The sequence below is a fragment of the Haemorhous mexicanus genome, chromosome 9, assembly GCF_027477595.1.
Source record: "Haemorhous mexicanus isolate bHaeMex1 chromosome 9, bHaeMex1.pri, whole genome shotgun sequence".
In the NCBI taxonomy this organism is placed as follows: Eukaryota; Metazoa; Chordata; class Aves; order Passeriformes; family Fringillidae; genus Haemorhous; species Haemorhous mexicanus.
In genome coordinates this window covers 29,422,099-29,437,701 of record NC_082349.1, presented here as the reverse complement: position 1 = coordinate 29,437,701, position 15,603 = coordinate 29,422,099, and the positions used below count along the sequence as shown (strand labels likewise).

General features: G+C 45.8%; 1 protein-coding gene across 3 annotated transcripts in view; it reads right to left on the bottom strand.

Annotated features, from left to right (window-relative positions):
* KLHL20 (kelch like family member 20) overlaps positions 1–14,340 on the bottom strand; it is a 32,178-nt gene extending 17,838 nt beyond the window's left edge. For all 3 annotated transcript variants that reach the window (XM_059854734.1, XM_059854733.1, XM_059854732.1), the window contains exons 1-4: positions 14,239–14,340; positions 12,160–12,220; positions 5,087–5,660; positions 813–971 (exon numbers count right to left, since the gene is read on the bottom strand). In XM_059854734.1, the coding sequence (XP_059710717.1) occupies positions 813–971; positions 5,087–5,660; positions 12,160–12,182 (756 nt within the window). In that variant the 5' untranslated portion in view covers positions 12,183–12,220; positions 14,239–14,340. The remainder of the gene's footprint in view (positions 1–812; positions 972–5,086; positions 5,661–12,159; positions 12,221–14,238) is intronic.
* Between the last annotated feature and the right edge of the window lie 1,263 nt (positions 14,341–15,603).

The following is a 15,603-nucleotide window of genomic DNA, read 5'->3' as shown; positions in this document are numbered from 1 at the left end:
GCCTGAACACTAGTTAAGTTAGTGGTTTTATCAGCCATTTAGCTCTCAAACCTGAGTGGTATTGCAGAGTAAATGAACAATGAGAAACAACACATCTTTCAGAAGGGTTTAGAATTTGAAGGCCCAAGCACATATACAAAGAGGCAAACAGTTATAAAAGCATTAAAAGCTGCCTTGAGAAGAGCAGCTTTTTCCAGTTTGGTTTGTTTACTTAAAACCATTTTCAAAAGCTTTCCAGTAAATAAAGTTGCAGTTAACATCTCTTTCCAAAGCAGAAACAGTGAGGCAGGCAGATGCTCACCTCTTTTGATCATCCAGCCCCAGACTTCAGAGGCTTTGGGCTGACAGCTTTGTCAGAATGGGTTCTGCTCTGTGAAATGCCTTGGCTTAGATGAAGCATCACATTCCAACCAAACCATTCTGACAAGCTCCACTGTAACATCGTGAGGGCTGAGGCACAAATCAAGCAGCAGAGCTTAAAGAAGCACTGCAAAGAGAGACAAGCCTTTTCCTCTCCACTGTGGTTTTGATACTACTCTCCAAGCAGTGCAGGCAGGTTTGTCTGGACAGACTGCTGGAGTGAGCTCGTTTGGCAAGGCCTAGCTGGGAACAATCCAACAAATCCCCTAATGAAAGCTCTGACCAGCCTAGACGAAGGGACAGTGCAAGTCACTTAACACAGGTGGGATTCAGAGAGAATTTTGGTGGCTTTACAACATTCAGAAACACTCTGGCACCGCCCTACCATCCCTCATTCCTCTCCCCCTGGATAAAGCAGCCTGGAATGTCTCTGTGAGACATTCCAAGATTACCTGTGGCAGCTGGGGTCTTCTCTCCTGGATGCTGTACTTCACCCAGGCCATCACGGCGTTGAACACCTGCTCCTCGCTGCGCACGTTTAACTCGTCACTGGAAATGATGTCTATGAGCTGGTTGGCAGGAAGCAGCATGAACTCTTCACTCTCCATCACCTGGTAAAGGCAGAGGGAAAAGGAAGGGAGTAAAGACAAAGCATCAGAGCCATTCACCATCCCAGCACTTCATGGACTGACCCAGTAAAAAGCCAAATCCCCATCAGTTCCAAGACCAACACACGTGAAGGGTTTGCTGCACTGGGCAGAACTCAGCCCCCAGCAACACGACACTTCTAGATGGGCATGCCTTTTACACCCTTTAACACTTTTAAAGGGTGAAACCACACTGATCAGGTTTCAAAATTCAGGAAAAACAAAGCCTTTCTTTAAGGCTTCTTCAGCCTCCTCGTTTGCCGTACCTAATGCATAAAGCAGAAATGAAACCACAATAAATACGTGACTAAAAAGCAGCACTGGAGTGCAGAAGATTCACAAGGAAAGCAAAACAGCACAAAAATAAGAGTCTCAAACAAGTTACCAGAGGCATTGCAGAGAACACAGAAAGCCTGATTTGTGGCAGAACAGAAAATATTTCAAGAGACTCATCTGATCCTGCCTCTTTCATTTGCTCTAAATATATACACATGGAGTGTGCAGTAGTCGAGATGCACTAAAGAGGGAATCAGAGCCTCCAGAGCCCCTAAGGACTGATCTCTAGTGAAAGTCAAGCCACTGACAAACACATTAATTCCTTCAGCATCCAAGATAGCAACCGAGTTTCTCAGGAGGCCTTGGCTGCTGCTGGGGGACTGCTCACACAGCATGAGTCAGTCAGACTGCCCTGGGAGCTCACACACCACCACAGCTCCTGCACAGACACCAGATAGATGGGGAAAGGTGCAAGAATCAAAATAAAAACTGCAGAAATGGCCTGAATGATAACTGCCAGCTCGCCTTCCCTGCAAGCATTCCCAGTCTGCAGCCTGCAATTTCCAAAAGGTTCAGGGACAGAAAACAACTGAATGCTGGCTTGCCCTTATCATCTGTGACCACATTAGAATTCCGTGACTTATTTCACAATTTGCTGCATAAATTAAAGAAAAACACTCTTTGACATGATCATCTCAACAGCAGTCAGCTGTGCAGTCCTTTTAATTACCTGAAGAAGTTATTTAAGGGCACTGAACAAATATGCAATTACTGACAACAGAAAATATTGTTAAAAAAGAACAAAGAGGACAATGAGATCAGTTACCAGACTTGGTTCTTGGGCACCCTGAGCTTTTGGGGACAATAAAGGCCACAGCAAGGTTGGCCCACACAATCCTTCAGCCTTTAAGTAGGAACTAGGTTGCTCATTAAAGATCTTTATCAGCTTTTTTTTTAAAGCTTTCTATCAGCTTTTTTCCATAGTCTCCTTTCCTCCTACAAAGCTTATGTGTAAACTTTACTCTGATGGTTTTTAAATGCAGCTTCTACAGAGTCTGGAAACAGCAGCTGTGGAAATTCCTGAGTTAAAGATGCTGATCCAGTCTCTCCCTTTGAGCCTCAGGACACCCAGTTGCATTGATGGCCTCACAAAATTCAAAGCACTCAAAGCACTTCTTTAAACCAAATTATTACTACTGTGCAACTTGTTAGTTTACATAGTAAACTAAATCATATTTAAAATGCTTTGGCTTTTTTTGGCTTAATTATCAGGACACTCATAATTATCTGACTAATATTAATGATCTATTTTACTGACTTGCTTAGTGGACAAGAATTGGCTGAATTTCATTTCCTCTGCAGCATTCCTGAACATCAGTGCTTCTATAAACAGAGAGAATTCATGTCAGACTATACAATATAGAGTCCAATTTTTGTCTGTTGATAAAAGTGCAAGTTGTCCACCCATAAATAAAATTTTTCCCTACACACAAATGTCAAGAGACAAAAAAAAAAAAAAATACTAAGGCTGTTCTTGTACAGTGGAGTTGTTAATAGAACCATTTCACATTATATGCACAAAATCCACGAGGGGTTATAGGCAACAAATTAAATTGGGAGGAATGGAAAAAACTGAAAAAACATTTTACCAAGAAGTTAATGATGTAATGCAGCAATACACATCAAAATTTAATAGAAGCAGAGGTTAGCACAGCAGAGGACATGAAGCAATTCAAACTGCATTCAAAGTAACTGCATGGGCTGGCCTGGTGCCTGCTGCTTAATATTTCACCTTGGCACCCAGGAAATTCCCAGCTCACGTCCCTTTCTGCAAGCTTGGAGGAATGATGACCACACAGCCTCTGCACAGGAAGACAAACTTTTTATCAGGTTTTTATTTATTTTATTATTATTTTTCAACCTCCACAGTGGAGGATGGTTAAACAGAAAAGTGCCTGGCTTCCCCCAGGGATCACCGAGCCACTCCCCAGATGGAAAATACTGCCAGAATGGAATGCAATCCCATGGAGCAGCAGCACTGACACTGTCTGCAGAGAAACACTGGAAGCAAAATAAGTGATTATTAAGGATGAAGAGCTGAAGAACTCCTGGGGCACTGAAATGGACACCAAAACCTGCCCAGGCCAAAGAAATAGTGCTCTAATCTAAGCCTCAGTTCTCCAGAGGCTGTGTTTAAGTCAAGTCAATTATAATTTGCATCATCTTTGAGGAAGAGTGCTCTCTTCTCTTTTGCCTTCATGTGCTTTAACAGGAATAAGGAAGACAGAAAGTTGTCTTCAAGGGACTGCAAAAGAAAAAAGAAGCCCATAGCAAGCAGCTCTTAACAGCCAGCTGCATGTACTAATGCTAAAACATTTTAAAACAAAACTGTCAAGCTGATAAAATGTTATTTAGAGGCTTGTAAGCATGCCCTACTCATGCAATAACAAGATCTAATAACCAGTAAAACAACTCATGTAATAACAAGATCTAATAACCAATAAAACAACCAAGCACTGAAAATAAACAACCATCTGGATAGCATCTTGCCCCCCCCCCCAAAAAAAAACCCCAAAAACCAACAAATCCAGAAAAGAAGTGCAGAGCAAGCACAGAGGATATGAAGTGGCCAGTTAAAATGTAGGGCTTTGGGAAACCACCAAGTTCTACAAAAAACAACCTCATCTTACCAGCAAATTCTACTTGGTTAGAGAAGATGCATTTAATTGCAGCTTTTGTAGTAAACTGATGTTGTGTCCACAGTTAGATAACAAGAATTGTCTCCACTGTGTCCAACAGTTGTGTTCTGTTGTGTTGCTCCAGCTCAGATTTTTCTTAAGTACTACCTGACTGAAACTAATACAATTCCAACCTGCTTCTTGCATGTTAGAAGGAAAAAAAAAAAGAGACAAGCTGCCATCACTCACAGCACTTCCATACTGCTGCTTCTCTGGGGAAACTAAATTAGCACCAGGAGTTCCTGGAGTTCCTCCCTTTGGAAAGGATCTCCCTGTGAAGCTGGTGGGAAGAGGAGATTTTTCTGCAGCAGTTCAGTGAAGACCCACTTTTCTCAGACTATTGCTCACACAATCCTTAATTATTATGTTGATCCTTCTCTGAACCAGCTGCTGGCATATTTTTTTTTTCACCAAAAAATCATCTAGGCAGAATTAACAAAGGATGAGAAACTTGAGTTTGTAAAGGTCAGCTACAATATTACACATCTGAATTACTTTCAGACAGCTTCTGCTGAATAATAGATGCAAAACTCTAGTTCTGCTACAACGAGAGATTTGAAGACTCCCCTGAGGCAGCCTCATGCTCTCCCAAACACCCACTTTTCCAATCTCAGAGCTCAACATCAAATTCCTTGGGTTCTATTGATGTGTTGTCCTTACTTTTAACACCTGCCCCCCTCCAACCACGTAGAATCCAGAATATTTCTGAAAGAGGAGTGGAATGTGCAGGCAGGACAGATTCAACACCAAAACCACCTGCACCCACGGCCTTGCCTCCCACACAGCACTCACCACACACCTTTCAGGGAAGAAATGCTGTGCATCATATACAAACCACTGGTACAACACAGTCCTGCCACCTCCCTCCTCTTTCCTCCCCACTTAAAATCTGGCACATCTGGCACCCATCACTATGGGTCCCATCACTGGCACCCATTACTATCAGGGCACAGAGCAGGTGAACAGGCAGGATTTGGAAAAAAGGACAAAATGAGAGTTGCTGAAAGCTCTCACAGGCCACGTTGATGCATTTTACATCACAATTCCAGCACACCAGCTCCTTACCTCCTGGAAGTTGTGCTGTGTGAATTTGTCAGCGATCCTCAGCAGCTCGCGGCACGAGTGAGTGTCAGCAAAAGCCCGGATGCCCAGGCAATTGGAAGGGTCCAACTGTCTCTTGAGGAACTCACAGCAAGCCTCCTGGATCTCAGCCAGCTGGAGAAGACAAGCAGCTGGCAGCAAGGTCTGGACATTCCCCTCCTCCACAGTGATCTGCGAGGTGTAGGCGAAGTCGATGAGCAGCTCCATGGCGCGCTCGTCGATGTCCCTGATCACCACCTCCGTCTGCCGCGACTCCGCCAGCTCCCCGGTGAACATGGCTCTGAAGTAGGGGCTGCAGGCCGACAGGATCACCCTGTGGGCGTAGATCTTCTTGGCCCCCACTACCAGCACCACATCGCAGAGCTCCCGGTGCTTCCTCAGCAGGTTGATGACCTCCAGGGTCTGCCGGGGGTGCTTGTCGGAGATGTAGGGCATGCGCGCGGGCTGCGGGACCCCCTCGGGCAGCTTGTTGGGGTCTCCCAGGGTGCAGCGGCTGGTCACGTCCATTCCGGTCTCTCCTGGGCGAGTGCTGGCACACCTGCAGCGCAGGAGATACAGATACAGCACCATGGTCAGGGATCCCAGAGCCTGCCGGGATCTGAAGCTCCGCAGCTCGCGCGGAGCCGTGCCCGTAAGTCCACGGCGGGACGTGAAAACAAGCACGTGACCACATGAAAGAGGAATCCATCTCCAAGCAAAGCTTGCTTAGAAGTAAACAAACGCCAACTTGCAGCAGGCTTCTATTTATTGCTATTTTTATAGGCTTTCTATGACACACGGCTGTAATATCCAGCTACACATACATATTTATGAGCTGAACCTCGCCGTAGCCTCCTGTGGTAAAGGCACATTATCCCCATTTCACAGAGTGACTCAAAGCACAGATTAGCTGACTTGCCCACTGTCAAATGCTGGAGTTCTCTTTGACAGAGATGGAGATGGATTTCTACTGCAAAGAGTTCCAGCTCTGTGATTCAACCAAACTTCTCTGTTCTACCCACGTTTTTAACGGGGTCACTCATCACTGTAATGTCTGAAAACACCAAACTGTCACACAGACTTCAGGAGCTCAAGATGGCCTGCACACTACCATGAACATCTTTCAGGTTCACAGAATACCAATTTTAATCAGCACCTCTTCAATTATTTTTGAGCTATGGAGTCTCCACCCTCCCTGACACATGTCAAAAGAAGGTTAATCCTCCCCAAGAATGGCAGAAGGCAGGCAAAACCAAAACCAACCAAACAGGAAAAAGATAAAACAAGTATCCACTGCTATCAACCTACCAAAAAAGGAAGAACAAGAAGTCAGGATGGTAACTTTAGAGCTGAAGAATCACTTAAGAATACATAAACTAAGTTACTGGCACAGAGAAGAAACACAGTATCTTCCCAGTTTCAGATGCAATCAGGAAAAACCAGGAAACTGCTGCCTCCTCTCACATAAAAGGAAAACCATCACTAAGAGCAATTAAAGGACATTGAACAAAATATCAGAGTATTGATGGTTCATGACCATTGAAGATGTACTAAAAGAACCAAAACACGCTGGCCACTAGCAGTTTTTCCCTGGTCCACTGGCATTTGTGAGTTGCCACTACTTCACTGTTCATATTAAGAGTTAAAAAGAAATCAAGCTTGGTTTTGCCTTGGCTCAATGTAATTTGCAGCAGGCTTGAAGGAAAGAATTAAAAAAAAACCGCCTCACATCTTTTCCCCTCATTATTATGTCAAATGCACTTTCCAAGCACTGGGAAACCAGTCTCTGCAGCAGATCAAATTATTTACTTGCATCTTAGCCTGTTTTCCCATTCCCTCCACACCCTCTCCTTGATCATCATATTCAGATGTTTTAGACCATTACCTCCTCCTCCTATCTTGGTTACACAGATCCAGCTGGGGCTCCCCTCTGGGTTTTGCTGCTTGCTCCTGCTCAGCCTCTGCACCTTAAATGCCTTGGATTTTTATCCCTGCTCCATCTTTTTTACATCCATCACCCTTCTGCTTCCCTGACACCTCTGACAAATCCTTCTGCTCTTACACTGCCTCTCATTCTCCTCCACCCACTCCTGCCCCTCACAACCCAAATTCACCTTTGGGGGTTTGACAATTGTTCTCAAAGCTCTGCCAAGTTCCTCACAAACAATGCATAAACTAAACTGCCCTTGCAGCAACAGACACCAACCACAATTAATGGTACCCCTGCAAAAACCCCAAGAAACCTCAGATGAAGATTAATTTACCTAATTGGCTTATTTTCACAGTCTTTAGCAGCCAAGGCCAGAAGGTAAGTAATTCAACCCCTCTACCAAAAGATGGAGAAAGGTGGTAACAAACATTGCCCTGTAGTTTGTCTCTTGCTAAGCAAGGTAAGTCAATTTTATTGGGCATTAAGTGTTTTGAACTATGTCAAACCAACCCTTGGAAGGAAAAAAAGAACACAGTAAGAGCTCTTTTAAGACACATGCTACTACAGTTCTGGACAGTTTGTCTTGACCAGGCTGTCAAAGAACAGAAGACGCATTCTTCAAATAAAAACCCATTTCATGTAACTACAGCTCAGAAGGGATGCTGCAAATCCAGGACAGGGCATCCTTTTGGAAAGCCCACAACCCCTCTGTCCCACCTGTAGGTTTTCCTCATTTCCTACTAAAATCAGCCCTAAAGCAGATCTCAGAGTGGCACAGGTTCTAAGCACAGACAGATGAGATTAAGGCCATGCTGCCAGAAGAAATACAAAATATTCCTGCCAATCCTACAGCCCGAGACTCCCTGCCAACACAGGGCAATGGGATGTACCATCTTGTGCCACAGGATTACTTGGCCAGATTTAGGCAGTAGTCCTTGTCTTTCCTAGCCAGGGCAGAAGAGGATTTTTCTGCCCAAATGAGGCCCTGCTGAACACATCTTTAACTCACTGAAAAGGTATCTGGTTAGCAAGAACTGCATTGTTCCCACTAGCATTTATCTGAGAGTCTGCATTGTACCCAGCCTCCTTACTCCTGGGGAGAAAGTGCTGGTTAATGATTAAAGAAGACTGAATGGATGGAAAAAAAGGGTAACAACCAAACGTTCCTGATTCATCCATAACTTATCTCTGGGTGGTGCAGAAGCCAGTGATCAATTGGCTTAAGAATTTCCAAGCTGGATCAGCCCAGATGCTTGATGTGAAGCTCGGTGGGCTGCTGCTACACACAGGCACAGAAGTGTGAATTTAAAGGACATGTCTGCTGGCTTGTGTCTCCACAAAGACTGTAATTCCACTGCATTCTGTGTGCATTATGCATAAATATGCACAGAGAATGAAATGATGAGTCAGTAGCTTAGAGGTGTGAAAGACAGAAGGCAGCACTTGATTCTCACATGGCAGGGGAGAGCTGCCTCCCCCCACACAGAGCTCAGAGCTGCTCCTGAATAGCCAGGGTGATTAAGGAGGGCTGAGGATCCAGAGGAAATGTGTGTGTGTGTGCCCGGATAAAACATTCACACCCAGCTATGCAGATATTCTGGGATTAGCTTCCATCAAAATGCAGGGCTGGGGAAATCAGCAAATACAATGGGATTAAGAAAGGGCTGACAAAGGATCAGTTTTTGTAGCACACTGCTGAGAAGTACAAATGGGAACACAGGCAGTCTGCAACACTAAGTCAGCTAAATAAACAGGCTGCTCTGCCTCCATTTTATTCCACTAATGCCCAAAATTTCATTCATTAACAGGGGCATGTATGAGACATCCATCCTTACAGCAACTCCTGCTAAAGCTAAAAAAAAATACCTAATAACACACACCTAGGGAAAATTTCCTCCCATGCTGTCATAAGGGCACCTTAACTTTCAAATCTGTATTTTTTAAGACAATGTGTGTTTCAGCACAAGATTACAAACAGGCTTTAACACAGTTCAGCAGAAAACAACAGGCTGACCTGAGGCTTATGAAACACACATTTCAGGCTAAAAACATCAATTGAAATCAAAAAATCATACATTGCTGGAGTGGATTTCAGTGGCAAGGGATTTCAGAAGCAAGCAAAAATAACAAACCAAATGGGTAGTGATTTCTGTCAATGCCTTGATTTGAAATTAAGAAATAGTTCCTATACTCTTTACAGAGCTGCAAGAACAAGGGCCACTGACTTGGCCAGCCTTTGGCAACAGAAGTCACCACCACAACATGCCAACCAAGTAAATGGAAATGCTTTATTGTGGCATCAGTACTCTAGGCATTAAGTTAGCTAGAAGTCTGATTATCAGGAAAAACACCACTGATTCATTTTGTTGCCTAGCTAGCAAGATTCCAGTAAGTTTTCTCAACAAAGTTATGCAAACAAGCAGATAAACCTGATTGAAATACTACTTTACGTTACACAAAAGGAAACCAGCAAGGATCTGGTGTATTTGCCCCTATTTATATTGCTTGGTTTGAATTTTACTGACCAAGCCCAGAAAATTCAGTTTCACCCTAACTGAGGAAAACATCCCAGTCAGGGTGAAACTGAGGATGCCCATACTCTGAAAGAGGAGGTCATTACTGGAGCCTTCCAAAACCTTCCTGAGCCTTCCTGCAGTTTGTTTTGTGCAAGAGCTATGTCCAGGTAGCTGGATAAGCTCCTGAGTGCACAACCAGGATCTGAAGCCTCCTTCCTCCTGCCAAGTCTGGCTGCTCAAGCCTGCTCTGATCCAACACTGCTGTAAGTTGGGAGAAGTCTGCCAGGAAAAAGCTGGGTGAGGAAGAGCTGGGATAGCTTCTCCAGTTTGTTTAGGAGCTGCTCAAGCCCTCCTGCCTGAGCTATGTTGAAGATATATCTGCATCTGACAGTGCACCCACCCATCCTGAGCTGATTTCCCTACTTCCTTCCTCACCCTTACTTGCCCAAGGGGGTCCAGGACTCCTGTCTGGCCCTGGCCATCAGATCTGCTCTGCCCTCCTTGTCTGGGTGCTGTGGGACCATGCTCTTTACTCAGAGGTCTCTGCTGCCTTGTTTTTCCCTTCAGCAAAGCCACATTCTCAGACTGAGAGTGAGCAAGAACAGCCTGCCCCAGCCACCCCTTCATTCCTAATGCAAGGTAAATCCTGTTTGCAGCAGCAATTCTGTGTTCCCTGCTATAATCTTGACAGGAATAGCTGGAATTCCTTATCTGTTCAAGCTGTTCCTCCTCCCCTCTGAATGCTGTACACATTTGATACCATCTCACTGTGTTTATTAACCCATTACTGGCCAAGCCCCACTCCCCTCTTCGTGCAGGACCTACCACAACCCTCATGTGGGGGTGTTAAATTGGCTTCAGAGCCCTGAGTAAAAGGATAAAAGAAAGTGCTCTGCCATCTGCATAGCTGGAGTTCATAGGAAGATCTATGCCCAAAATCCAGTCAGAAACCTTTTATCATTTTCTGCTAAGACAGGCAATAGGAAGAGAACAAACAGAAATTTTAACAAGCCACACTGAGGCCCTTAAAACGGGTGAGTGTATTCCAGAACTGGAATCCACAGCTCACAGCAGAGATGTGCTTGTCAGGCCAGGCTGCAACTATAATCAAAAACCTCCACTTCTTCAGCACTGTGCTGCTGCCCACCACAAAAACTAAAACTGAGTGGCAGCCAGAACTTCCACAATAGCAAGTCCAAGGCCACAAACCCACAGACACACAAACTCCAGCACGGGAATTCTCTGCCTCGGTGTGACACGGAAAACAGCAGGCACAGAAGCTACTTTAGAACCTCAATTTCCCAATCAGGAACACAAAAAGTAGAGAAAACAAGAACACAAGCCAAGCTAGTCACCAATTTTATGTCATTCTGCAGAAACATCTTGATAAATGGAGCACAACATCAAAACCTAAAAAGCTAGTTAAGATTTAAACAATCTCTACTGAAGAGGGCTCCAATAAAAGAAAGCTCATCTGCTATTTAATCCATCTTGGAGGAAAAGGAATTCACTGCAAAAGTCACATACAGCTCCTCACTGACCAAAACACATTTCTTTTCTTGGCAAAAATGCAGGTCCCAGGTTTACTCATAGCTGAGCTGCAGCAGCGGCACAGCAAGTTAAATTCATTAAAATTCATTTAATTAAAACAGCATTGTGCCATTCTTCAAGGGTTTAAGTGGCTACTTACTTCTTGCCTTCTTACACAGAACCCAGGCTAATGGTTTCTGTGGCTAAGAATGCTCTATATATTCATCTATGGTTAAAAGCTTTGCCTTCCCTTACACCAGTGTTTACAGATTTACCCACAATAAAGTTTTCCTTCTTTCAACATCCCAAAGAGCACAAACAGACCAAGCAAGCTGCCTGAGTTCTCTCCAATTCATTTAGAGGTGAAGAACTTCAGGCAACTTTGCTTCCACATAGCCTGTATCATGTACAGAAATGTATCTGCTGCTAAATTTTGCTGTGGGATTGCCATTGAGCAAGGAAAATCAACAAGAACTAGCAGGGAACTATGTTTGCAAACCTGTCATCATGCTGAACTACTGTGACAACTTTTCCCTCTATGAGAGAGAATGTTTTTGACACAACCACAGCAAGAACTCCCCTGAATTAAACTTCAGCTGCATCTCCAGCTCATTAGAACTGAGGCAGCTGGCATCCATAATTAGAAAAGGCAATCTCCTTTTCACCCAAGACCTCACCAAACTCCTTTCGTTAAGAGAAAAATAATGGCCCTTGGAAACCAAGTTTAAATTTATTCCCAGGCAGTTTATTTTCCACATTTTATTTTTTTAATACTTAAGTAATTAAATACTGAATTTTAAACATGACAGTAATTGGGGGAAGTGGAAAAGGGGATGGAGAATTACAGTAACTTGTCTTCCATACTCTTCCTTAAAGACATCTGGTCTCGTAAATATTGGAAACTAAATACATTTAAGAAAGGTACTAAAGAGGAATGATTCATTTCCCAATTCCCCATAACCAGCCTTTTTTAAAAAAAAATCCAAAACCACACAACATTTTACAGTCCAGGCAGATAGAAAACCAACTCACATGATTTATCCTGTTTGGGGAAAAGAAGAACAATTGTTTTTGTGTCTTACCTGCGCATTGGCTTTCCGTCCATGCACCGTGAAGAGAAACCTTCACCCTACACTTCAAGACCTGATCCAACAGAAAAAAAAAAAGAGAAAAAAGGTGATTTCCTATGGGTTACTTTTAATTTTTGAGGGAATGGTTTGCTAGGCTCTGTCTCTACAAATGAGCTGATATCTTTTTGGTATTCTGATAGAATGGTGTTAAGTTTTACATCTCTTGTGTCTCACTACTCATCGAGACTGATAGTGGAATAAAATCTTTTAAAACATCTCTCAGTTACCCTGTCTCTGTAAAAACTAAGAGAACCAACAATTTCCAAAGTCAAAAGAACCTTCCCCTCGTCAGTCTCCCTCTAAGAGAACAGAGCTGCCCACAAAAACATCCTAATGTGCCTTTGAGCTCTTATCCAGTTATAAATTCACAGCCCAGATTAACAATACCTGGACTGCAGAGAATAAAGCAGAAGAAAACATCACCAGCATTAAAAATATTTCCACCACGGCTGCACAAAGATTCCTTACCAAACAGAACACACACATTATAAAGTCAGCAAACTGCCTGCCTCCCTGAATCCTTAAAACTGTTCTACCAAAGGGAAAAATATCTGAAGTGACAGGGTGCTCACTGTCACTCCTTGCTCGGAGCCAGGAGGTATCTCTCCCTCACACATTTAGCAGAGATTTAAGGCAGGCTGGCACCTAATAGACAGCACAGCACTGCTCACCAGCTACACTGCAGAGCCAGAATTTGATAGAAGATAAAACTTGTGTCTGGAAATTGAAGATAACTGTGCCCCAGAGGTAAGAAGGATGCTAATAATGCTACTACATCTGCAAAGATGAATGATGCTGCCTGATGCTCACTACACTTCCACTCCAAATATTCATTTTCTGAGAGTAATAACAGTTGCAAACTGCACAGGCCTTTCATATTCAATCACTAACTTCTAATTCTAATGTAAATTAACCCTTTTTACAAGGGCATCGCTTGCCCCAATTTCATTTTCGATAGCTATTCACTTAGGAATACATTTAATTCAATTATTATTCAAAGCAAGAAGCCTAACTTTTTGTAAAAAAAAAAAAAAAAAAAATCTATTAAAAGAACAGAAAGGTGTTCTGCTTCCACACTGATAGTCACAGGCTTCTACCCCTCCAGAAACAAGCAAGAAACGGGAAACCACTGAACTACGGGAAAAGCAATGACAGAATGAGAATGAATTAAACCTTAAAATAAACCCAGGTAGCATTCACAAGACGAAAAAAAAAATTAAATTTAGGAAAAGCAAGATCATTTTCGGGAGACTGGGACTGTCAGATTAGAACCCTGCATCCAACAACGAGCAAAATATTTTTGGCACAATTTAAACTGAACTACAGAACTGTTACAGCTACGTGAGGAAAAACCTCATTTCACAGGCAGCACTCTCTAGGAGCATTATCCCAGACACACCAGCGGAGCTAGCTAATGAAGAATAAGCTCAGACTTGCTGTCTGCCACACTTGCAAATCACTCAGGTTCGCAGCTCCCTGCAAATAAAGACAGGCGATTCCTCCGGGTTAGGGCACCGCATACGGACTGCGAGGCGAGCTCGGGGCTGCCGGGGCACCGAGCGCCGCCGCAGCCCGCCGGGGCTGTCCCGTGAGCCGGCAGCGCCGAGCGGCCCCCGGAGCACCCCGCACACGCCAGGGAACGCGCAGCAGGCTATTCTTAGCCCCCCGATTGCATCAGATTTAATCCCCTTAAACCCACGTTGAAAGCCGGGGAGGAGGGGAAAACACACACACGTATACACGCAAATTAAAAGCATTTAAACCGCGCTGTCCGCGGGGCAGCAACAGGCTCAGGGGCGGCTCTGCCAGCAAAGCCCGGCCCTGCAGCCCCCGCGGCTCAACTCGGCTCTGCAGGCGGCAGCTCCTGCGGGACGGGCACCGCTCCCCTCCGCCGGGCCCGGCCGAAGGGCCACCCCGAGCCGAGCCCAGCCCAGCCCAGCCGAACCGCGGAGCCCACGCTGCCCCAGCCCCTCCGCACAGCGCTGCCCGGCCCACCCCGCGCCCCCTGGCCCGCCGAGCCGCCTCACTCACGCCGGGCGCGGGCTCCTCGCCACCGCCGAGCCGCGGTCCCGCAGCGCCGCCCGAGCGCCTCCTCAGCCGCAGGAAGCGGCCCGGCCCCCGCCAACCGCCGCCGAGCCGCGCCCGCCCCTTCCGCCCCCGGAGCCGCCCGCCCGCCGCCTCAGCGCGGCCCGGCTCCGGGGCCGTGAGGGGGAGCCCGTGTGGAGCCCCCAGCGAGCGGGCAGAGCCGCGGCAGGCACAGGGCCCCGCGGGTGCCGGCATAGAATCAGAACGGTCAGCGCTGGAACGGAGCTTTAAGGTGATACCGAGCCCAGGCGTGCGCCCAGCGCCAGGTCCAGACGCCTCCTAAACACCGATTCCAGCGCGTCCATGGGCAGCCTGTTCCAATGCCTGACCGCCCTGGCAGTGATTTTTATTTTTCCCCCAATCTCTGATCTGAACTGCCCTGTCTCAGCTTTGCCATTTGCTCTTGTCCTCCCGCAGAAGAGACCGAGCCCAGGTGGCTGCACCCTCCTGTCAGGTGGCGATAGCGACGAGCTCCTCCCTGAGCCTCCTCTTGTCCAGGTTGAACACCCCCAGCTCCCTCAGCCGCTCCTCAGGTGTTTTTCAGACCCTTCACGAGCCTCGTTGCCCTTCACTGGACACACTCCAGCACCTCAATGTGCTTTTTAAAGAGAGGCGCCCAGAACTGAATTCAGCCTCACCAATGCTGAGTGCAAAGGGATGACCACTTCCCTAGTCCCCCTATCCCTCCATAATTCCAGATTAACACAACTTCTCATTCTCAGTGGGTAATGCATTTCTCAATGTGCCCGAAATTGGCACATGGTGTGATTTTGGGGCTGCCCTGTGCACGAGGAGACCTCATTAATGTGTATAAACATCCCAAGGGGAGACGCCAGGGTGCCCTTAGTGGTGCCAGCCACTGGGAGGAGATACACGGGAGGTTTCACCTGAACAGAAGGAAGAACTTCTTTACTGTGCAGTGATCAAGCAATGGAACAGATTGCCCAGAGAGGTTGTGGAGTCTCCCTGGGCAGATATCCCAGACCCACCTGGTTACAAAGCAAGGCCGTGTTTTGAAATGGCCCTGCTTGAGCAGGGAGGTGGGACCAGAGGACCCTCTGTGCTCCCTTCCTAGCCCACCCATTCTCTGCAGGGCCATGAGTTGGATTTAGTTCATCCTTGTGGATCCATTCCAACTCAGGATATTCCAGAATTCTGTGAACTTCTGGCTTTCCTCTTACCATGACCATTTTGCCCATGTGTCCCTGTAAGGTGACAGTGCCCAGTGCCTGCCCATGGCCTGCTGTGTTCCTTAGTCCTTAGAACCTCCAAGGCTGGCAGGATCACACCTGGAAGAGGAGCAGATGTTTG